Below are 25,043 nucleotides of genomic sequence, written 5' to 3'. Positions count from 1 at the left end.
TCTTCCGTCACGCATGCGTCAGGGTCAGGCAAACAAATATTGCATTTGCTTCTGGCCATACAACTTGTCACCAAGTTGCTTGATGTTAATGGCCATTCTCACTGCTCAGGGAGACAGCTATCTGAATATTTGTGATGTAAGCCAGTTTTTGCAAAAAAAAGAAAGAAAAGAAACAGTTGTGAATTTGGTTGGGAGTGAAGCTTTATAATTCCTTGAGACAGAAGTAGCTTTGTGACAGAAGTTGAGAAGGAATGAGATGAAACCCTAGAAGACAACTACTAAATGGGTAACTGACTCAAGACCACAGTGGTTTAAGAATGAGGGGAATTAATTCTGAAAAACAAACAAACATGATAAATGTATCTATTTTGACTGTAAGAATTGCATAAAATCTCTGTCCTTCAACAAAAAGAGGCCAGTTGGGAGGAAGAGGGAGGGGGGGATATTCAAACAGTAGACCAAAAAACCCCCAGGTTTCTTGAACATTGAAAATCTTGGCAAATATAATCTTCAACCTATGTGGCATGAAAAACATATGTATTTTTAAAAAGGAAAATGGCATTTTCTGTGCAGAAAATAAATTCCTGGTAAGACAATTTTTTTTTCTCCACAGAAAATGTTGTTTTCTGCCCCCCAAAATTCCACCCGTACTTTTTTAAAATTTTGTTTCCAGAAGAACAAGTCCCAAACAGCCAATAGGTCTTGAAAACTCATTTTTGAAGACTTTCTCATAGCAAGGAGAAAGAACAAAACATGCTAGGATTTACATTCCTGATCCATTTAAAATGGCTTGGGTGGTATTTGAAGGAAAAAATTAGAGGACCTTGGAAAATACAAGCATCTTCACAAATTCTCCTAAAGATAGCCCTCAAATGCTCCTGTATTAGCATTATAAAGAAAAGGGATGACAAAAGAAAATCGACAAACCATGTATTCACAGTGAAAACAGAAAGGGGACAATTCTATTCTCTGATTCACATCTATCACTTGCATTGAAAATCCTGCCCTAATATGATATCAGCATGGTTCAGAACAGGGTGATTTCAGAATACTAAATACAGGTCTGGAGCCTTCGATTACCAAAACCAAATGCAGAAGCAAGATTACTGCAAAATCCTTTTATCTATATTCATCATTCAAGTAGTTTTTGTGGTAATCCAATACACATGGAACTTCAAAGGGAAAAAAAGATTCACTAGATAGTGGAACTAGAAATGACACAAGAGCTGGAGAGCTTTTGTGAATGGACATCTTTATCAGTGAAATCTAGATGCTGGGGGTAGAGTTCTATATCTTCTCCCAGATGTGCTAATTATCTGTGAACAGCTGGGATAGGGTTCAAACATTCACACATACACTCCATTGCAGTCCTATGCTACACACCCCAACTGAGTTACCAAGTAGTGAGTATTCTGATTCAAGTAGGTCTTAACAACAACAACAACAATAACAACTTTATTTTTGTATCCTGCCTCCATTTCCCCAAAGGGACTCGGGGCGGCTCACATGGGGACAAGGTCTTCCAATGTTATCCGAAGCAATAACAAAAGTGCACACATGAACAGCTCACAGTTGTGTTCTTTAGACTGTCATTGTAGGAACTGTAAAACTCTAAATGAATATAAACTTCACCATCTAACTGGGTTTTATTGCCAAAGTCCAATACACACATATCATATGTATCCACTCCCTTGCTGTTCTAATAAAATGCAAAGATTCTACCCTAGTCTTGTACTTGAATTAGAGCCAGATAAACAAACTGGACAAGACAGACAGCTAATGTAATCAGTTCTTACCCCTGTTGATTTTTTAAGAGCATTGTCCCCTCGTTGCACCCTTATGGTAAACTGCATGTTCAGCATCGTCATGATCCCACTAAAGGTACAATTTATTTTGGGGGTCAAGATTTCAAACCATTCATCAAAGTTTGGCTTTGCTTGAAATTCTCTTCTGCTTAACAGTCTCCTGATACCATTGCCGACTTGCAGAATAGCCATATCCTTGTCGAACATACAATGAAATGGGAAAGTCTTGCAGAACATAGAAGCAGGGATCACAAGAGAAGACTGAGGTTTGCATGGTGATAAAGAGGGCTTTGCACTTTTGACTTGGACAGAGTACAACAAATATGGCTGGTTAATAAACTCGGTGTTGTCCTTGCAGAAGCAGGGGGGCATGACGGTCACTTCCACCTCTGTCTCATACAAAGTGTGAGCAGCGGCTTTAATGATGCCAGACAGGATGATACTAGTTGTTTTCTTGGGAAAGAAATAGTACACATTTAAAAAGTCTGGGTCCTTTTCCAGACATAGTATGGAAATCTCTTCGAGTCTACCCCTTTTTTCTGCTTCATGACAGTGACTGCTCTGCTTCAGTAGAGTGCTGAAACTATTCAAAAAGTCTTTAAGAGTCCCTCCAACAACACCTAGGATGTGTTCGTCTTCTTCGTAACATATTTTGAAAAGCTCTTCACCAAGGGATTCCTTAATAATGTTTACTGGGACTCCTGCAAACAAAAACAAAAACAAAAAAACATTTCTGTCACATGTATTCCTCTAATTACTTCCACCACAACATGCCTCTGATTTTCAATGCTTTATTTCTCTTCATTTACCCATTTCTGTTTTCCATTATGACAAATGTTCATAATAATGTGGCCATTTGAGATCAACATCTGAGTGTTTCAGCTCTCACGGCCCTGAGACCTTGTATGGTAGGAACAAACAACTTGCTTACTTTACCCAGCTATTTATACTGGGCAAAAATATGGTGAACATTTGCTACAGATGACTTTGAACAAAAGCCCACCCAAAATGGTCAAAATGAGGTAGCATTTGACTCTACTCAAAACTAACAGTCCAACTAAGCAATAGAAATCTGAGATTTCTCCAGTTGAATGCCATACATGTACTATTATTGGAAAGTCCTTTACCTCAGAACAGAAAGTGTCAGAGATGTTTAACAAACCATTAGAAATTGTAGTTGTTATTCATAGATATTTTATTGCATTACCTGCTATGGTTGCATGGTCTGTGATAAGCTTTTCAAAGTCTTCTCTTTCCCCAAAATTCCTATTAACAAGGCAAAAGAGAAGTTTAAACATTTTCCAGATTAACAGTAAAACAAATAAAACAAATTATTCAATTGAGATATTTATTTGTTTATTTTTCTTCTATGTATTGTGATTTGTCTTTTTTCATTTGTTTGTTTTGATTTAACCTTTTTTGGATTGAAAGTGTGACTGACATTATGTATATGGTTTCCTCTTGTTGTAAGCCAGCCCGAGTTTCCTTGGGAAGAGGGGCAGAATATAAATAAAACGTTGTTGTTGTTGTTATTATTAGCACAAGCTCTCCTCTATGTACCATCATTGTGAGCAATCTACTATGTGGATGGATGGGAGAGGACCTTTTCTCCAGTTGAAGCAGAGGTCCAATTGGTGTCCAGTTGAAATTGGTTTCTTCATACAAGCCCTTTTGATGATCTAGCAGCCAACCACTGACTCTAATCTACAAAGTTGGATTTCTGTATTTTCTGATCCCAGAAATAGGTTTTCAACATCAAGAATAAACATAGCTCACAGTTCTTCCATACTCAAAATCCATTCCAAGTTATTCTAAGCCAACTTTCCAGTCAGGGACTAGTTTTCAGGCTGGCCATGTGTTTTGTTCTGAGTGAGATTGATAGATAGGTAGATAGATAGACACAGAGATAAATAGAATTAATCAAAAGTATCTGAATGAGTTTAATATTATGGAATTCTATAATATTATAGAACGTTTTAATTTCAAAATGACATGGGAAATCAGGAATTTGCAATTAACTTAGTACAACAGAGTGGTATAGACCATACAAGTAGAAGCAGGACCAACAGCACCAACAATTAGCCGCTAGACTTTAAAATGCTTATAAAACCAAGGTTTTCATAGCAAATAAAAAACTTCCTACTTCAATCAAGATAATTGACTTTCATCAGGTACTGCCACGTTTTGGAAGCAAATGTAATGTTGGTGGAATATTTAATATTTAGGGACAACAAAAAGGGAAGGTGCAGTCTATGGGGTGCATTTTAGCAGCTGTAGCTGTAGACGTAGTTATATTGTTTCAGCAATATAATTGGGCAGGACACATGGGAATAAGAAAACTCTTCCATGTGATTTTCCTGCTTCATGGCAGGGGATTGGCCGGTGAATTCTCTTCCACCTCTATGATTCTATGATTCTATTATAAATGATAAAAAAGTCCAATGGAAAAATCATATTTACTTTCTATGTATCTCTGTGTTGCAAGGACTATGCAGTCATTATTATAAATTAATTTTTAAGTTCACAATTTAACAGTAAATAAATATTCTATCAACTAACTCTAAAAAGAACAAAAATTAAAAATCACCACTCTCCACACATCACATTGCAAATACTTGGTTTTATAAATTACATATAGATATTAAATGACATTAAATTGGTGAGCTGAAATGGAAAGGCAACTAGTCTGTGTCCCAGCTACCAGCTAAATGTACTATCCTTATTGCATTTATTTAACATTTCAAACATGGGTAGCTTACCTGATTTCTTTTATATTATTATTTGCTAGCGTTCTCTGAAATGCAAGATATAGCCTTTCAAACTGAAATAAGAAAGATGACATTTAATAATTTAATTCAAGTTGCATTTAATATCTTAATAGTCATATTAGCACCAAAAAGTACTAATTTAATATTTTTATAAACATATACAAAGGGTGGAAATGATCTGAATATCTGAACCCCCACACCCCAATTCAGTGGATGAAGTTCATTTGTCTTCGCATTGGCTCCATCATAATAGATGACACACATAAGACCATAAAACAAATTGAAGCTTTCCATATGAAAGTATCTAAATAGAAAGAGAATATTGTAGCAACTATTACAATAATATTAAAAGCATTATGTTATTGCCTTATGGAAGGTCTTTATTCAAAATTCAAAATATACAATTTTCCTGGTCTCTTTTTGTATCTTAAGAAATGCATCATTAAGTCTGAAGAAGGTGTACTTTACGAGAGTTTAGACGTAAGTCAGAACTGAGTATGTTGTTGCATCAACTGACAATCCTCCACGCTTTTTTCAGGTTACACACAAAGAACTCTGAGACAATATTTTCCTATGGCATCATTATTGTGTGCAAAAATCCAATAATGCTTTGTCTCCCATCCACTCAAGTGGGAACAACATGCTACCGTCAGACCACTGTGTGGCTTCCTACTTGCTATTTCTGGCTGCTGGGCCTCCCAAAAGTGTCAGGAAATGAAGTGTTCTTATCCAAATAAGGGGAAACACACTCTTAGGAAATTTAACTGTTATAGGTTATGTGACTATTGAGGCTTTCATGGTTAAAATAGCAATTATAAAATTGCATTCTCACTATATGTATAGTCAATGGCATGGCTGATGCCCTTTTACACTACTCAGCTATAGCACTATGATTCCACTTTAACGGCCATGATGTGATGACCCATGGGCCTTGTAGTCCTGCTCATGACATTGTGATGCCTGATGAAGAAGAAAACTTGGGTTTTTTACCTTCCCAGTCAGAACTGGATTCTTCCCAGACAGATTCTTCCCAGCCAGATCTGGGAACCTTGCACCTGCAAGAGGGTTATGTTCCAGAAGTATGTCAAACAAACACTGAGGCTACATCTCCTGTGTTTTCTCGCCATGAGTTTTGTAAACAACAGAGAGGTTTGGAAGCGGCCTCGCGCAGGAGTGCTAGAATAATTGCTAAGAATTTAGCCAATTAAGCCTGCTTTCCATGAGAATCTTTAAGGAGTCAAACATCTGGTCTCAGAGATTAGCTTTCGTTTCTGGTTCCCAGAGAACTGCTCTCGGCGGGAAAGTTAGACTCTATATAGGTGTTTTACCCGCGGAGTAACTTTGCGGAGTCAATTCGTCAGCCTCCGGAGCGAGTTGTGTCTGGACAGCGCGCTCCGATCCAAGCCTCGTTCCTGTTCAAGCCTTGTTCTTGTTTTCAAGCCTTCGCTCCTGTTTTCCAGCCTTGTTTACCTACGGACCTTGCCTCGCCTTTCAGGACTAAACCTTGCCTTGTTTCACGGATTTTACCAAGTAATTCCACGGATCTTGTTCTTGTTCCTTGTTACCTTGTGCCACGATTCAAGCCTTGTTTTCAAGTATCAAGTTAATTCCTAGCCTTGCTCAAGTTCATGGACTAAAGGACCTTGTCATCTCCCCTCACTTTGCCTGGCAAAGTGAGTGTTTCGGTTATTGGATTACAACTTTGGACCTTAATATTTCATATTGGACATTGTTTCTTTGGACTAATTTTGACCTTTCCAGAAAGGTCTGCTTCTGGACTAACTTTTACATTTGCTTTTATTAACTTTATATATTTCCTTAATAAAGATATTAGATAGTATCTGGCCTCTGCGTATGGTTATTGGTGCTCTGTAGCCTGGGTCGTGACAGTTTGACTCCGCCACCCTAAGCACCAATTAACCTCGGCCAGAATGTCTACCGGAGCCGGACCTGGACCGGGCGGCCAGCCGATTACCTACACCATCGACAAGGATGAGGTGGACCGAATCCGTGATAAGCTCAATGCACAGGATGGGGAAATAAAGGGTTTGAAGGAACGCGGAATCCGTCTTCCGGCCATGGCGTTGCCAACCAAGTTTACTGGAGAAGCTTCTAAGGTTCATGTTTTCCGTCGCCAATGTCAAGCTTATCTAGAGGCCCGTGCTGCCGAGTTTCCCCAAGAAGACATCAAGGTGGCGTGGGTTTACAGTCTTCTAGACGGGCCAGCGGCCAACTGGGCGACGGCACTGTTCGACCAAGCCTCTCCACACCTAAGATCAGCGCAACGTTTCTTGGACCACCTTAAGGAGACTTGGGGAATCGAGGACAATTTGGAGGCAGCCGGTCACAAACTCCGCCGCCTCTTCCAAGGAGACAGACCCATGTCTCAGTACATAGCCGAGTTCCGAGTGCTGGCCCACAACACCGGCTGGAACGATGTTGCCCTCAGAGGACAATTTCGGGAGGGTCTCAACATTGAAATGCTGGAGGAAATCTCCAAGGTGGATCCTCCCCAAACGCTTGAAGCACTCATCGATCAATGTTTACGGGCTGAAGTCATGATTGCCAACAGGAAACAGTGGGTAGGAGGCCAGAGCGGTAGAGCTGGGGCAAAACCCCCCGCTCCCGCCAGCGTTCAGCCGCGTCCAGTGTGGAGACCCCCACCACCATCCCCATACCCCAGAGGGAGCGAGGAGGTGCCGATGCAGTTGGGCAATGTGCGTCCCAGATTAGATGCCGCCGAGAAGGCCCGCCGCCAACGCCTAAATCTCTGTTGGTATTGCGGAAATGGGGGCCACTTCGCCAGAGAGTGCCCAGCCAAAGGGAAGCCCGCCGCCCGTCTTGCGGCGGCGTCCTCCACGGAGACGAAGGCGTCTGAGGCGGCTGGCACACAGCCGGCGGGGGAAGCCAACGACCGGGCGTAGAGAGGCTCGCCAACCCGGTCAAGAAACCCATTCAAGAGCCGCCAACCGGGGTCCTGTTCCTTCTAGTGGTCACCTTATGGTCAGCAAAAAAGGGACCCGTCATGATCCACGCCATGATAGACTCAGGAGCTACCAACAATTTCATTGATAGAGAGTATGCCGACTCTCTGGGATTACAATATCATGACTTCAAGAATGCCCGTGTGGTGCAAGCCATCGATGGCCGCCCTCTCAAGACGGGCCCCGTAAGCCAGTGGTCGGAACCCACCAGGATGTGGATAAGGGAACATATGGAAGAAATTTCCTTCTTTGTTACTGAGGTTCCCCATTTCCCTGTGATTTTGGGGATTCCATGGCTGACACTTCACGACCCAAGCATCTCCTGGTCCAACAGAGAACTGCAGTTTGCTTCAAAGTACTGCCAAAACCATTGCCTCGTAGCCAAGGTCTGCCATGCCACAGACACCGAGCCCATTATCACCTTGCCAAAGAAGTACTCCGAGTATTGGGATGTATTCAATGAAAAAGAAGCCGAAAAATTACCCCCACATAGACCTTATGACTGTGCCATTGACTTGGTGGAGGGGGCCCCGATCCCGCGAGGGCATCTCTACTCCCTGACTGAACCAGAGCAAGAAGCTCTCAGGGAATTCATAGAGACAAACCTTCGCAAGGGATTCATCAGACCCTCTCAATCCCCAGCCGCCTCCCCAGTGATGTTTGTGAAGAAGAAGTCAGGGGAATTACGCTTGGTGGTGGACTATAGAGCATTGAACAATATCACTAAGCGGAACAGCTATCCCCTGCCCTTAATCTCGGATCTACTAGACCGACTTCGAGGAGCCAAGGTCTACACCAAGCTGGACCTACGGGGGGCTTATAATCTAGTTCGCATCAGAGAAGGGGACGAGTGGAAGACCGCCTTCCAGACTAAATTCGGATTATTCGAGTCCCGAGTTATGAATTATGGTTTATGCGGAGCTCCCGCAACGTTCCAGCATTTTGTCAATGACATTTTTCAGGACTATCTAGATCGGTTCTTGATCATCTACCTGGACGATTTTTTGGTGTTTTCTAGATCACAATCAGAACATGAGAACCACGTTAAAATGGTGTTACAACGATTGCGGGATCATGGACTTTATGCCAAGCTGGAAAAATGCGCTTTTGATCTACAAGAGGTAGATTTCCTGGGGTACCGCATCTCGCCTCTAGGGCTCTCCATGGACCCGACAAAAGTTTCAGCAGTATTGGAATGGCGGGCGCCAACCAACAAGAAAGAGGTGCAGCGATTCTTGGGGTTCGCGAACTATTACCGCAAGTTCATTCCAGATTTTGCCCGCTGGTCTGACCCAATCACCAGCTGCATCCATGGAAAACAGCCCTTCCGCTGGACTGATCAAGCAGAGAAAGGGTTCCAGCAACTAAAGAAATTATTCACATCCCAGCCAATCCTTCAGCATCCAGATCCTGAAACCCTTTTTGTGGTGCAAGCGGACGCCTCTGATGTGGCAATTGGGGCTGTGCTCCTACAACCGGTGGGAGATCACCTTCATCCTTGTGCCTATTATTCTCGTCAACTAACCGCACCAGAGAAGAACTATACCATTTGGGAAAAAGAACTATTAGCCATAAAGGCAGCTTTTGAAACTTGGAGACATTGGCTAGAAGGGGCCAAATTTCCCATTGAAGTCCACACTGATCATCGGAATCTAGAACATCTAAGAACTGCCCGCAAGCTAAATCAGAGGCAGCAACGTTGGGCTTTATTCTTTGAACGTTTCAACTTCCAGATTCATTATGTGACCCCAGCCCAAACCAAGCAAGCAGACGCCCTGTCACGTAAACCGGAATACGCTGCAGGACGCAAGGAGACCTTTGAATCCCAACTACTACAACCCGAGAACTTTGCCACGCTCACAGTGGGGAACACCAAATCCACTCCCATTGATTCAACTCCCTCTACTCCAGGACCCATCTGTGCTCAAGAAATCAGGGCTAGTCAGCAAGCAGATGCCTGGGCGCAGGACCAACTTCGTCAAGGTCTGCATTTTCCCTTTTCGCTTAAAGATGGACTGCTTTGCTATAGAAATCATGTTTATATCCCACCCGGACCGGGCAGGGAAAAAGCACTTCGTCTGTGTCATGACTGCAAACCAGCAGGGCATTTCGGACTATTTAAAACCATGCATCTGATCCTAAGAGATTTCTGGTGGCCCAAGATCCGCAAAGATGTGGAAAAATATGTCAACACCTGCCCAGTATGCCAGCGCTCCAAGATAAGAAGGGAGAAGCCCTCAGGGCTTCTACACCCCCTTCCTACCCCATCTCGCCCATGGGAAATAATTTCTGCGGATTTTATCACTGACTTACCACCTTCCTGTGGATTCACCACGATCCTAGTGGTGGTGGACCTTTTCACCAAGTTAGCCCATTTCATTCCCTGTGAAGGCCTTCCCACGGCCCAAGAGACTGCAGATTTATTCCTCCAACATGTTTTCAGACTACATGGATTGCCCAAGAGTTTGGTCACAGACCGTGGATCCCAATTCACCTCTCGTTTCTGGAAGGCACTACAAAAACTATTGGGCATAGACTCTCGTTTATCTTCAGCTCATCATCCCCAAACGGATGGGCAAACGGAGCGCACCAATGCCACTTTGGAACAGTACCTTCGCTGTTATATAAACTACCAACAGGACAATTGGGCTTCTCTGTTACCACTGTCGGAGTTTGCCTACAACAATGGAGTCCAGGCTTCTACAAAAGAAACGCCGTTCTTTGCAAACTACGGCTTCCATCCACGTTTCTTTCCCCCTGTCATTGAAACTTCAGAAGTTCCCGCAGCAGAAGATTGGCTGCAGGAACTCACAGCGGTGCAACAACTTTTGCTCCAGCAACTGGAACAAGCCAAGGAGGACTATAAACGTCACGCGGACAAACATCGCCAGCCGGGCCCCGAAATCAAGGTAGGAGATCGGGTTTTTCTGTCCACTCGCTTTTTGCCCTCCCATCGCCCTTGCCGGAAGTTAGATGCCCGTTTCATTGGCCCCTATCCAGTGGTGGCGCAATTAAACCCCGTGACTTTCAAACTCCAACTTCCGCGTTCAATGCGCATTCACCCAGTGTTTCACCGCTCCCTGCTCCTTCCGGCGGATGGTGTGCGGCCAGATGTAGACCGGCCGGCCCCCGTCCCTATTTTGGTGGATGGGGAGGACGAGTTCGAGGTTCAGGACATTTTGGATTCTCGCTTTCACCGCCGCCGCCTGCAATATCTCATTGACTGGGTGGGTTTTGGCCCTGAGGAACGCTCTTGGGAAGACGCCTCCACAGTCCATGCTCCTGATCTAACCCGTCGCTTTCATCAGACCTATCCCGCCAAGCCGCGACCTCGCGCCTCGGGGAGAGAGTCCCAGTTTGGGAGGGGGCTTGAGGAGGGGGATAGTGTGATGACCCATGGGCCTTGTAGTCCTGCTCATGACATTGTGATGCCTGATGAAGAAGAAAACTTGGGTTTTTTACCTTCCCAGTCAGAACTGGATTCTTCCCAGACAGATTCTTCCCAGCCAGATCTGGGAACCTTGCACCTGCAAGAGGGTTATGTTCCAGAAGTATGTCAAACAAACACTGAGGCTACATCTCCTGTGTTTTCTCGCCATGAGTTTTGTAAACAACAGAGAGGTTTGGAAGCGGCCTCGCGCAGGAGTGCTAGAATAATTGCTAAGAATTTAGCCAATTAAGCCTGCTTTCCATGAGAATCTTTAAGGAGTCAAACATCTGGTCTCAGAGATTAGCTTTCGTTTCTGGTTCCCAGAGAACTGCTCTCGGCGGGAAAGTTAGACTCTATATAGGTGTTTTACCCGCGGAGTAACTTTGCGGAGTCAATTCGTCAGCCTCCGGAGCGAGTTGTGTCTGGACAGCGCGCTCCGATCCAAGCCTCGTTCCTGTTCAAGCCTTGTTCTTGTTTTCAAGCCTTCGCTCCTGTTTTCCAGCCTTGTTTACCTACGGACCTTGCCTCGCCTTTCAGGACTAAACCTTGCCTTGTTTCACGGATTTTACCAAGTAATTCCACGGATCTTGTTCTTGTTCCTTGTTACCTTGTGCCACGATTCAAGCCTTGTTTTCAAGTATCAAGTTAATTCCTAGCCTTGCTCAAGTTCATGGACTAAAGGACCTTGTCATCTCCCCTCACTTTGCCTGGCAAAGTGAGTGTTTCGGTTATTGGATTACAACTTTGGACCTTAATATTTCATATTGGACATTGTTTCTTTGGACTAATTTTGACCTTTCCTGAAAGGTCTGCTTCTGGACTAACTTTTACATTTGCTTTTATTAACTTTATATATTTCCTTAATAAAGATATTAGATAGTATCTGGCCTCTGCGTATGGTTATTGGTGCTCTGTAGCCTGGGTCGTGACACATGAGAACATCCTGTGGAATCCTTGGATTTTGATAAAGAACTAGATAAAGTTTTTGGCCTGGAATTTTAAAAACCTCTCCCTAAACTTCAAATTCCACAATTCTATAGGAATGGATCATGGCAATGAAACAAATAGCATAGCACTATATAGTAGAGATGGGCCCGAAATGTGTTTCATCTGTTTCGTCTGTATTTCTGTTTCGTGCCATTCATTAATTTGGCACAATATGACAGACCCCTCCCCAAATAGAAGAAGCAGTGAAACAAAAGGAAAGTAACTGTTTGGTCACCTGATTTTCATCCCACATGCAGCAATGTGTGGGCTTCCTACACTCCCCTTCTCCTCAGCTTTAGAGCTAGAGGGTATCACCATTTCATTGATCCTCAGGCTCTCCACAGCATTCATTTGAGTTGTTAGGGTTGGTAAACCCCTGCCTCTAAATCCGAATAGGCAAAATGCAGCCTGTGGCTAATTGATGCTGTTTTTGCAGCCCTTGTCTGTTCTTCAAGCTCCATTATCTTTTTTTAAAGGGTAACAAGCCCCCCCATCTTTCAACACACAGTAAATTGGAAAGAGTGTGTGTGTGTGTGTGTGGCTCCCAGTCCTAAAGCCTCCATGACTGCCAGGGCTTGCAGCTGTGTGTCGAGTGCTGAGTGGAGCACAAAGCTCCTCATACTAGGCATTTGACACTTGGCACTCATCTGCAAGCCCTGGCCAGGTGAGCGCCTAGTACCAAGTGCCTAGTAAGAGGCGCTCCGTACTCTGGCCCATAAGAATGAAACAAACAGAAACAAATAGCAATTCTATACAAAAGCACAAGACTACTATACAGTAGGCCCTCCATATTCACAAGATTTTGGAGCACAGGACCTCTGAGAAAATGACCATGAGCAAATAAAGCACTAATTTTGAAAACCTCAGAGAATACTTATATAGAATTCCTAGGTCCTCCAGAGTGACTCTGTGGTCAACTTCTACTATGTGCTCACCACAGAATTGCACTGGAGGATCTACAAATGTTATCTCAAGGAACCTCTAGGTCCTCCCGAGCAACTCAATTGTCAACTTCAGGAAAAAGTTGACAATGAGAGTCACATTGGAGGACCTAGAGATTCCCAAAGAAAACACATTAATCAAATCTGTGAATAATCACATTTGCAAATGCTAACCTGAAAATGTGGAGGGCTGACTGCAATTGTATAGTGTGAAAGGGTTCCATGTATGGGCAGTAATTTTTCTCTAGATCCTCCCAAACTTTTCATTCCTGGTGTAGATCATTCATTTGCCTTTGGAATACAAAGCTAGAGTATTCCCAAAAGAATGCTACTTACACTCCAAGTATCAAAACCAACATTCTTGCAGAACATTTAACGTGAAAACTATATATGCTTTTATTTTTTTATTTTTTTAAAACAACAGTAACAAGTTTGGACCTCTTTTAGCATTTCAGGTAAATTTTACTGCATGATAAAAATATTGCTTGACAGTTGTGTGATAGACTGAATGAAGACAGAAGAAAAGACATCTTGTGCAAGATGTGTTTTACATTTGACATTAAACAAAACACTGAGAAAATGTTCTACCTTATTAAAACAAGATGTAATTAATGTTTATATCTAACCAGAAACAATATGTGAAAGACTTTCCAGCTGCTAATATGATTCTACAGTTTCCCTCTTTTTTTTTTTTTACCCAAATGAATAAATGTGAAAACAAAAACTCACATGCATTCACTAGTATCTTTAATTTCATCAAATACTATTTTGGGCCACCCTGCATTGTCCCCATGATCCTTACTCTTACTGACGTCAATGGAAGCAGCGTGCATTGATCCAGGACACGATAGTGACCATTTCTGTTATGAAGTTTTCCATGTGGAAAATGGGCAACATAAGCTGATTCTGCCAATTAGCCAGTGGAAAGAGATGTTAACTTAAGACCATTTAAGGATATGGTGCAATTAGGTGTCAGTTTTTCCACAAAATTTAAGTTCCTTTGAGAAACTCTGGACCTATGCAAATAACATTCCAACCTTTTATCTATTAGTGTAAGTTGCAAACCATGGAAAAATACACAGGTGTGGCTGAACCTCTATATGCTTCAGCACCAATATTCATGTATAGAGACTAGGGTTGGGCTTGAATCCTGTTTCATCTGAGTTTTTTGTTGTGGTTTTGTACTGTTTTGTCCATTTGGATTGCACGGAACGGTAGAACCCCATGGGAACAAAAGAAACAATGAAACGAAACGCAGAGGGGAACGGTAGCCATTTGGCTGGCCAATTTTGGCGCTTGGCTGTAGGCCCTGGCCTGCAGGGCCTTTAGCCATGTGCTGGGCACTTGATGCTCATAGGCCCTGCCTGCTGGGCCTATGAGCATTGAGTGCTCCATGTCTCGTAGGCCCGACTCGCAGGGCCTATGGCCGAGCACCGAACACTCAATGGCTTATAGACCTGGCTCGCAGGGCATGGCGCTTTGCCACCCAAGGCCAGATTTTTTTTTTCAGACCTTGGATGGAAAAGCCCATTCTTATACGTGCCCATTTCCATAAGCAGTGGATGAAAATGGAATTGGGGCCATACAAATGGAACAAACAGAAATGGTAAGTAATTCCATGCAAATGCACAAGCCTAATAGAGACCCTAACAGTTTGGCAACATTATACCGAATTTCATCATTTTATACATAGACATGAGAAGATACTTGTTTTAATTTAATGTTAGTTCTCGTATACCATATTTCTGATTTGTCTGATCCAGTATTTGGATACTACTTGTCTCATTATTGAATGCTTTATTACCTACTATCTGGAGGCTTTTTGTGCCCATTTCAAATTGATTTATAAAGTATTCTTGAGATTTGGTTGCATTTTTTACAATGCTAAGACATTCAAAGGAACAAAATAACAAAAATTATGTAAAGAATCGGCATATAGTTAGCACATTGTGAAAAGGAGACCACCACAAAACAAACCATTATCATGTTGTTACCACAAAGGTCTGCAGGATATGGAACAATCAACGAAGTCTGTTTTTTGTTTTGTTTTGTTTTTTTAAAGGTGACCTGTTCATAAGTTGCTCAGGCTTTCTTTGTACATTTAGAAAAAAAACTTTTATAATAGCATATTTTTAGCTAAACTTTGATTTAAACTTGAAAGCTACTTGGATCTCTTGAAAGAAGAAAACATCATTAAAACAAAACAAATAAAAATACTGATAATAATATGCAACCTTTTCTCTACAATTATTTGTGCACCACAAGTTTCAGTCATCTATAGAACTTAAGGATAATTTTAAAAGATTGTTTCAATGTACTATATAAAATGACAATCCATCTGATTGTAATAGGACATAATTACAGTGGATTTTATCTTCTGGTGTTGTACTTAGGAAATGATATACAGTAGAGTCTCACTAATCCAAGCTAAACGGGCCGGCAGAAGCTTGGATAAGCGAATATCTTGGATTATAAGGACTGATCAAGGAAAAGCCTATTAAACATCAAATTAGTTTATGATTTTACAAATTAAGCACCAAAACTTCATGTTATACAACAAATTTGACAGAAAAAGTAGTTCAATACGCAGTAATGTTATGTTGTAATTACTGTATTTACGAATTTAGCACCAAAATATCACGATATATTGGAAACATTGACTACAAAAATGGCTTGGATTATCCAGAGGCTTGGATAAGCGAGGCTTGGATTAGTGAGACTCTACTGTATCAGGAGTTTTTCTTACTGATGAATTCTTTCTGCTTGTAAAATACTTCAGATTTTGCGAGCACAAGCTCTGTTTGTGAGTGAAGTAGAACATTTGCAACATTTGCATTCAACCCAATATGCTCATTTAAGACTGATCTAAATAAATAGTGTCTAAGAAGCAGTATGAAATAACATTGTCAACCACAATATTAGCACAAGCTGTGTTAGCCTCACTAGGCAATGATCAGCTCCAATCATGACATAAAGACCAGTGCCATCATATCCAGGACAAAATTCATGGGAAACTCACAAAAGCATTAACAGGAAGAAAATGGGACAAGAGCCCACAAGCCATCTAAATTTAAGAAACTGTGGCTAACACAAAGACCATTCTGCTGGAACAAAACAGCATGTCTAAAATGAATGGATCTGCAGACAAGACTCTTCACATATTGTTATAGCTTCCTCTCTTATGACATCATCAGATGGGGCTTATTTTGACAGCACATGCCAGTTCAGCAATCATTTACCCACAAAGCCTGCCACCTCCATCCCAGGATGCAGAGGAACTTCCAGAGGGACTCCATGGTAAACTCTAGTGGAACTGCTGTATGCCACCGCTGCAATACGGAAGGCTTCCCGTGTTGCATCAGCAACAATGAGGAGAAGCTGGGTAGTCAATGCTTTCCCTCATGGGATAGGCTTGCTGTTAAGCTGGGTGATGTGGGGCATGAAGTAACAGGTTCCCCACACACCCTGACTGGCACCATCGGATTTGCCACGATGCATAGCAATAAGAAAAAAGGTTCCATGTAAACATTAGGAACAACTTCTTGTTCAACAGTGTTCAACTTCCAAAGAGAGTGGTGGACTCTTCTTTGGAAGTCTTTAAACCAGTGATTCTCAACCTATGGGCCCCCAAGTGTTTTGGCCTTCAACTCCCAGAAATCCTAACAGCTGGTAAACTGGCCGGGATTTCTGGGAGTTGTGGGCCAAAACATTTGCGGACCCACAGGTTGAGAACCACTGCTTTAAACAAAGGTTAGATAGTTATCTCTGGGGAGTGCTTTAGTTGTGCATGGCAAGAGGCTGCAGTGCCTTCCAATGCTTTGAGTCTATTGTTGTATGGAATCGTATGATTTGTTAAAAGTACTGACAAGTAGTACTTCCTATCCTGCTCCACTGAGCTACTCCTGGGATTCTACAGGCACCAAGAATAATACACTGTCAGTTTCACAGAGTAAAGTAAGAGCTAAATTAACTATGTTGTATTATTATTAATTTCCTTTCCCTGGATGCAGTAGTAATTAAATATGATTGAAAAAAATGGAGATGATTTCAGGCAATAGATTGTGGCATAATTAAAACAAAGACAAAAGCTATCAAGAACACAAGAACTGAAAGATGTGTTAGGGGACCATTAGTCAATTTTTATTATTTTGGCTTTTTAAACCATTTCTTACCATCGTAAGCATTTTAAATTTATTATTTTAGCAAATGTGTAGAGAATTTAGGTCCTCTAGACATCTTAGACTGCAACTTCCACAATCACTTATCACTCTTTGTAGGGGTGATGGGAATTGGTTAAAAGTATTTAGATGCCCACGCTTCCTCCCATTGTTATTTAAAAGAGTCTTTCTAAATATTATCTCAATGACTTTATAATTTTTTTTAAAAAAATTACCTCCGGAGAGATGAGTTTGCAGATGCTCTCAGCTAAAGTGTGCAAATACACTCTGCTCCTGCTGGTTTTCCTTTGTGGATGGTCTCCTTGAGTGTCCTTCTCTTTGCAAACTGGTAAAGAAGTCTTTGAGCTATTTGGTACTTCAACACATTCCTCCTCATTTTCACCAGAAATGCCACTTGGGGTCAGTAAGGAGAAAGGACATTCGCCAGTGATTTTCAGGTCTTTCAGTTTAGTACAGAACATACTGCACAAGTTCTTTTTTCATCAAAACTGTGTCTTTATTTTTTACTTAACATGTCTGCTCTATTGACTGATGACAAAACGCAGCTACAGCCAAGTTCTTCTGCCAAGTGATTGGCAACTATGAAACCAAGTACAGGACTACTCGAAACTTTATATACCTGCAAAAAAAGAGAAAAAAGAAAGGTGAAGAAAACCAGAAGGTATAGCTGCTAACTTCTTAGTAACATCCCTAATTAAGTCAGCAATCTCGGCTCCTCTACAGAACAACTTCATAGCTAATGTTCAATTATTATATTCAGACTCTCACTTAACCAGAGCTTTTTGTGATGAAATCAACCTGCAACAAACTTCAAGCTTTCTCCTATAGTCTTATCACTTGATATGGCCATGAGGAAAATAAAGGTTTTAGATTCCACTTTCAATTAACCACAGTTTTGCATTGGATGCAACCCCTGAGATGTGGTTCATCCAAACTGTGGTTTATCTATAACTCATCACTTGTTAAAAAAGCATAGTTAAGTCTAACCACAGTTTATCAGGTTTATGTAATTAAACTACAGACACATTCTAAAAACTACTCCTTTCATTTGTGGGAAAAGAGAAAGTGCATCACAGTCTAACCACAGTTTATCTTGTCATCATAGTAAATTGAGTTGGGGAAAATGCAGCCCTTGAACAACATGTGGGGGCCATGCTCCGTTTTGTGATGCCTCAAGTCCATAAGTCATTGATGCCACTTCTGTACCCATCCACCTCAAACAGTACTCCTTTTCTACTCCTTTCCTGAGAAGAAAGTGCCCCTAAACAGTTTCAACTGCTAAAGAACATTGCACCCCAGGAGGCACAATGGGTTAAACCCTTGTGCTGGCAGGACTGTTGACTGAAAGGTCGGCAGTTTGAATCTGGGGAGTGGGGTGAGCTCCTGTCTGTCAGCTCTAGCTCCCCATGTGGGGACATGAGAGAAGCCTCCCACAGAATTGTAAAACATCAACCATCCTCTGGACAACATCCTTGCAGACGGCCAATTCTCTCACACCAGAAGTGACTTGCAATTTCTCAAGTCGCTCCTGACATGAAAATAATCTTTAAAACATTATAAATATGTGACAGGTTAATTAGATCTCCCCCATCCCCCCCAAAACACAAGAAGACCAAACTTTGGCTGAGAACAAAAATAGATAATTTTTGTGTTATGAGAAAACACTGGTGTGTCCTGCTGAGGGGACATAAGAGAGCAAATTGCCCATATTTCCCTGGCATAGCTGCCCATCAAAACACTAAATTATGATACATTATGACATCTGACTTTTCCTAGTGACTTTGAAGGCTACATCATACAGCACAGATTTTGGATCCAGAAAGGAGCTGTAGAAGTGATTTCTGAACTATCCACAAAAACACATTCCTTGGAATTACAAACAGCTCAGCTTTTGGGCTGATTAAGGCTATTTCATATGTGATGGAGAAAAAACATGCATGTACTTCAATTGGCATTTTAGGTCAGAAGGTGCGTGAGAGCCAGACAGAAAGAATTATATGCTTATTAAGGTTGATCTGCCAGCATTAGTTTTGTAGCCCTTGCCTTTTCACTGGTAAAATTAATTTAAAGAAGGACTGCAGCCATGGTATATCATTCTGGATTATATCATCGTATGTTGAAACATGCATCTGACTCTAAAAGTAAATTTCCCCAGTGTTAGCTAGAGAACCCAGAGCTGTTAACTTCTCTACCCTAATTCAAGAATACAACAGATATTTGTTTTTCGTAAAGTGTTTTTAAGACTCACAATATGTTTGGCAGATGAAATCCTCCTGGTGTCTATGTCAGACTCCATGTTGATCACTGCTAGAGGAAGAAAGGGCTAGCAGAATCAACTGCTAGCACATCGACCAGCAGTAAAACCAGGACTAATATTTTGTTGTTGTGTATTTTCAAGCCATTTCCAATGAATGGCAACCCTTTGATAAGTGGTTCCCAACCTGTGGTCAGTGAACCACAAGTTGTACCCAAGAACCGTGGTCCGTGGTCTCACCATTACTAAACCGTTGCAACGAAAGCAACTGGTCTCGCAAAACCCTCTTATAGTACCGAAGAAACAGGGATGTCGGGAAGGGAGAGGCTCCCATGAAAAGTGCAACAACAAGCCTCCTGACTGCTACTTCACCTCCCCCCCCCCCCCGCCCTAGAGATGAGTGGGTGGGAGGGTGTGACCTGTCATTGGCTGTTGGGCTGCAACCATTATCCTTTCTTGTAGGCTATTGCTGGCTAAGACTGATGGGAACTGCAGTCCAACAATATTTGGAGGGCTGATCTCAACAGCTAATGACTTATGTCAGTACCACCTTGTCTCCATCAAAAATAATGTGAAATATGGCTACTTTACTCATTGATAAATTGCAGTGATATTTTTTAAACAGAATAAACTGGAATTATTTCAATGATAACTTCACATGTTTCTCTTCATCACATAATCCATTACAAGATTTTTTTTCACCCAATTTTACTTTTTCTTCAGTTTTTGCAAGTGGTTTCAGATGTTCATGGACTTGTGGAAGACAGCAAAGCAAAAACACATGGTCATTGATGAGTGTGCTCTCAGATTTTTTAAAAGTGGGCTATATCTTAGAGATAAATGGTTTGGAAGTGAGCAATGTTTGTTTGTTTAGTAAAGAGACCAGTCCAATTATTCAATTGTATCATTATAATGCCATATAACCACTCTGGTTATGGCATTTAAAAAAAGCAAAAGCACAACCAATCAGCTTGGCAAAAAATCTATTTATACTGAGAAAACATCTATAAACAAACAGAATCACACCAGAAGCTTAACAGTAAACACAAACTGAGACATACTGAGATTATACAAACAGCCTCACTAAACCTTATGGAGTATGTACCATATTTCAATATGATCTTATTATGGATGTTAGGTTGGAAAAGAAGATGCAAAACAACTCATACATGAGTTAAATCAAGATCAACACTCAACAAACTAAAGAATACGTTGATATGCATTTTTACCTAATCATTCTATCATTTTCATTCAACATTCAACATTAGCCTCCGCTTGTATCTACGCTAAGAAATTAAAACAATTATTAACACAGAGAAATGTAGCAAACATGACAAAATGCAGTGTACACAGAATCATAGAAATGTAAAAGTATTTTGTCCAGTCTTCTCTACCAGGTTATAATCTTTTGTACTGAATACAACAGAAATATTAATTCACCTTGACAGGTTTTAGCTTGCCACAAGGGAATAGTCAAAGCAAACAAGGCGAAAATGAAACAGTATTTCTCATACAAGTCACAAGTGGGCAACTATGGCCTTCAGATATGATTGTCTAAAAATGTTTGGATATTTGCTCACACCTGACATAAAAATAGTTTCTCCTAAAGAGAATTGAATCCCTGTTGACCATGCTACCTTGCTAGTTTGATGGGGAAAGGGACAGCCAACAGATATAAATTTACATTGTTCCTATATTATAGAAATGAGCCTACTCTGGGGAAAAATATGCTAGTTGGCACATGATGATTATTGCTTCAAAAAAGTTCTCTAAGGGTTATTTTAGTTGCCAAGTAACTGAGAGTTATTCCTGGAACAATGAAGCAGAATCAAACCAGTTGAATCTATCTGGGCAACAAGTATTACATAAACAGTCCTGAGGCCAGTCAAATTTATTACTAAGATCCAGAGCCTGCAGTAACTTTTCCAAGCTCGGTTAAAGTGGGTACACGATTCATCGCACGTTCTTTGTAACATCTACAGCTGGTATTTACAATTTTTATAAGCCATGATGAATTGTTTTAGCTAGATATAGTTGGTATTATAAATAAAATAGATCACAAAGTAAAACACAGGATTTCTGTTGCTAAAAAATCCCTTAGTTATACGTACCTGTCGCCATAGGTGTTAACATATTTTCATCTCTTGCCGTATTTTACACATGTTTATTTTCACAGCCTGAATAGCTTTGCTGCCAAAATCAGCAAACCCAGAATCAGTGAGGGAGCATACAAAAATGGCAGAAATACAAAATTAATTAACTGCCACTTTGCTATATGCAGATATACATATAAGTATTTTGTACAATCCCAGAGCCAGACATATAGCTTTTATTCCTTTGTATCTATAATATATTTGCAGGACGGCTATATAAAGATCTGAACTGATGGGAATTTGCATAGAATCATAGTATCATTGAGTTGGAAGTGACTCCAAGGGCCACCTAATCCAATTCCCTGCCAGTACAAGAACCCAAAGCTAATGTATCACTGTTTAAACCTTTGATTACTGAGCTCAACAAAGCAAAGTCCGTCACAGCTCAAGGCAGACTAGTCCAGGGCTAAAATGTTCTTAACACCAATATTGATCTTTCTCTGTTGAAGGATCAAGATTTCTTCATCCTTTAGTGCAATGGTTCTCAACTTTCCTAATGCCGCAACCCCTTAGTTCCTCGTGTTGTGGTGACCCCCAACCATAAAATTATTTTCTTTGCTATTTATCACTGTAATTTTGCTACTGTTATGAATTGTAATGCAAATATCTGATATGCAGGGTGCGTTTCATTCACTGGACCAAATTTGGCACAAATACCCAATGCGCCCAAATTTGAATACTGGTGGTGTTGGGGGGGGATTGATTTTGTCATTTGAGAGTGGTAGTTGCTGGGTTTTACAGTTCAGCTACAATCAAAGAGCATTCTGAAATCCAACCAAACCTGGCACACAGAACTCCTATGACCAACAGAAAATACTGGAAGGGTTTAGTGGGCATTGACCTTGAGTTTTGGAGTTCTAGTTCACCTACGTCCAGAGAGCACTGTGGACTCAAACAATAATGGATCTGGACCAAACATGGCAAGAATACTCAATATGCCCAAATGTGAACACTGGTAGAGTTTGGGGAAAATAGACTTTGACATTTGGGAGTTGTAGTTGCTGGGATTTACAGTTCACCTAAATCAAAGAGCTCCCTGAACCCCACCAATGATAGAATTGGGCCAAAGGACAGGCGGAGAGATCTTCAGCCTTCTCTGCCAAAAGGGTCACCTAAGACCATCAGAAATATGTGTTTTCTGATGGTCTTCGACGGCCCCTCTAAAGCCTCCTTGCGACCCCCAGGTTGAGAAACGCTGCTTTAGTGGATGCTATAGAGATGTGTGGATTAGCTCTTCAGCTGTTATCAGGAATGATATCTTTATTTCCTTGGGTTACATGAGAAAATACCACAAGCCAGAAACGATTCATAATTGTTGCTATTAACTGCTGTCAAGTTACCTTCAACTTCTGGCAATCCTATGAATGAAAGACATTGTGTTATTAAACAACTAAACAACTCTGCTAAGATCTTGCAAATGCAGGACTGTGGCTTTCTTGACTGAGTCTATCTACCAGTAACATACTCTTCCCCTTTTTCTGCCACTTCCACCTAACCAAGTATTACTGTATTTTCTAATGAGTCGTGTTATCTCATGGTGTGTCTAAAGGACGATAGATTCACGTTAGCACCTTTGGCTTTCTAGGGAGAATTCAGGGTTGGTTAACCATAAGATCAATTTACTGGTCATTTTGGAAGTCCATGTTATTCAATGAACGGTCGCCCAACAACACAGTTCAAATAATTTTATTCTCTTCCAGTCGTACATACAGTATGGGTTTTTTGTGTCAGGGGTGACTTGAAAAACTGCAAGTCGCTTCTGGAGTGAGAGAATTGGCCATCTCCAAGGATGTTGCCCAGGGGGCACCCTGATGTTTGATGTTTTACCATCCTGTGGAAGGCTTCTCTCATGTCCCCGCATGGGAAGCTGGACCTGACAGAGGGAGCTCACCCACTCTTCCTGGAATCAAACTGCTGACCTGTCAGTCAGCAGTCCTGCCAGCACAAGGGTTTAATTCACTGTACCACCAGGGGCTCCTTATACAATATGGTATAATGCCACAAAGAGAAATAAAATGTTTGAAGAATGGGCACAAATGAAGCATGTCAATAGCAAGCCTGAATTATCATGTTTGTTGTTCACCAGTGATGAATGCCTAAGCATAGATAAACCTGTCCTGCTCAGAACTTCTCTATTACAGGATGACACAACAGAGGTTCCCATTAGAATTAGGATTTCTCCTATTTGAATGTTATCAGGACATCACCGGAAAAGGCTTTCTACACAAAAGATCTGTTTCTTCCAAAACTATATGAAAAACAGAACCTAAGCCCTCTTTGAGATTCAGTTTTCATTGTGACCATTCAACTGACGCCACAATTTTCCCAAAGGGAATATATCAGAACTAATTTGAAGGGTTTATTAAAATGGAGATTAATCTGTACCATTAAAATTCAACCATATTTCATGGTTACTTAATTTAGCAATGTGGACAAGACATGCTATGCAGGTTCTTATTTAATTACATAGAAAAGGAAAATTAATTTGCAGAAATCTAGAGTCTGGACTAACATTAATACCATTATTATTAGACAAAAACGTTTTCAGGACTCATAGGATGATAATTCTCCATATATCCAGGGTCCTAAATGTTAATTACTATAATTATTATGAGCTGGTCATTGACGATAATAAAGTGAACTTGAACTTACTATAATTATTTTTGGTAAGGCCTAAGCCTCAGGTGGGAAGGAAGGCTGAAGCAAAGAAAATTGCGTCCCATTTCTGTAACAGTTGTATTTCTATTTGAATACCATGATAACTGGCTCTAGAGCCTAAAGTACTCAGTTTTGTGTATTTTTAGCAGAAATATGAAAATAAAAACTTATAAGTAAGGTATAGGTAAAGGTTTCCCCTTGACATTAAGTCTAGTCGTGTCTGACTCTGGGGGTGGTGCTCACCTCCATTCCTAAGCTGAAGAGCCATCATTGTCCATAGATGTCTCCAAAGTCATGTGGCCAGCATGACTGCATGGAGTGCCGTTACCTTCCCACCGGAGCGGTACCTATTGATCTACTCACATTTGCATATTTTCAAACTGCTAGGTTGGCAGAAGCTGGGGCTAGAAGCAGGAGCTTACCTCGTTCCCCGGATTCAAACCGCCGACCTTTCGGTCAGCAAGTTCAGCAGCTCAGCGGTTTAACCTACTGCGCCAGCGGAGGCTCCCAAAAATGTATAAATAAAATTTTTTAAATTGTAAATGAAATCAGTGGCAAAGACTTCAGACTAATCTTATTTATTCATTTATTTGGCTAAGGCTTAAGGCAGTGAAAGTTGTAAGAATTTCATCCAAGCTTTCTAGAATACAGTGGGCCCTTGGTATTAAATTGGCTTTTGTTCCAGGATCCACTGTGGATACCAAAATCTGTGGCTATTTTATAGTATAAAAATTGGCACAGTAAAATGGCTTTCCATATGTTCGTGTATGTATGTGTGTGTGTGTGTGTGTGTATTATATATATATTTATATATATATCTCAAGGTTTGATTTTTGGATTAAAAATATTTTCAAACTATGGATGATTGAATCTATGGATGCAGAA

The 25,043-nt window shown here is 41.1% G+C and overlaps 1 protein-coding gene across 1 annotated transcript in view; it reads right to left on the bottom strand.

Moving 5' to 3' along the window:
* Positions 1–25,043, bottom strand: part of gucy1a1 (guanylate cyclase 1 soluble subunit alpha 1) — a 58,167-nt gene that overhangs the window by 13,314 nt on the left and 19,810 nt on the right. Inside the window, exons 2-5 of the mRNA XM_003221708.4 lie at positions 17,309–17,712; positions 4,565–4,626; positions 3,013–3,071; positions 1,797–2,506 (exon numbers count right to left, since the gene is read on the bottom strand). Of these exons, the coding sequence (XP_003221756.1) occupies positions 1,797–2,506; positions 3,013–3,071; positions 4,565–4,626; positions 17,309–17,554 (1,077 nt within the window). The 5' untranslated portion in view covers positions 17,555–17,712. The remainder of the gene's footprint in view (positions 1–1,796; positions 2,507–3,012; positions 3,072–4,564; positions 4,627–17,308; positions 17,713–25,043) is intronic.

Source organism: Anolis carolinensis, chromosome 5 (genome assembly GCF_035594765.1).
Source record: "Anolis carolinensis isolate JA03-04 chromosome 5, rAnoCar3.1.pri, whole genome shotgun sequence".
NCBI classification, from domain to species: Eukaryota; Metazoa; Chordata; class Lepidosauria; order Squamata; family Dactyloidae; genus Anolis; species Anolis carolinensis.
Note: the sequence above shows the minus strand (reverse complement) of the source record. Positions and strands in the feature narration are given on the sequence as shown.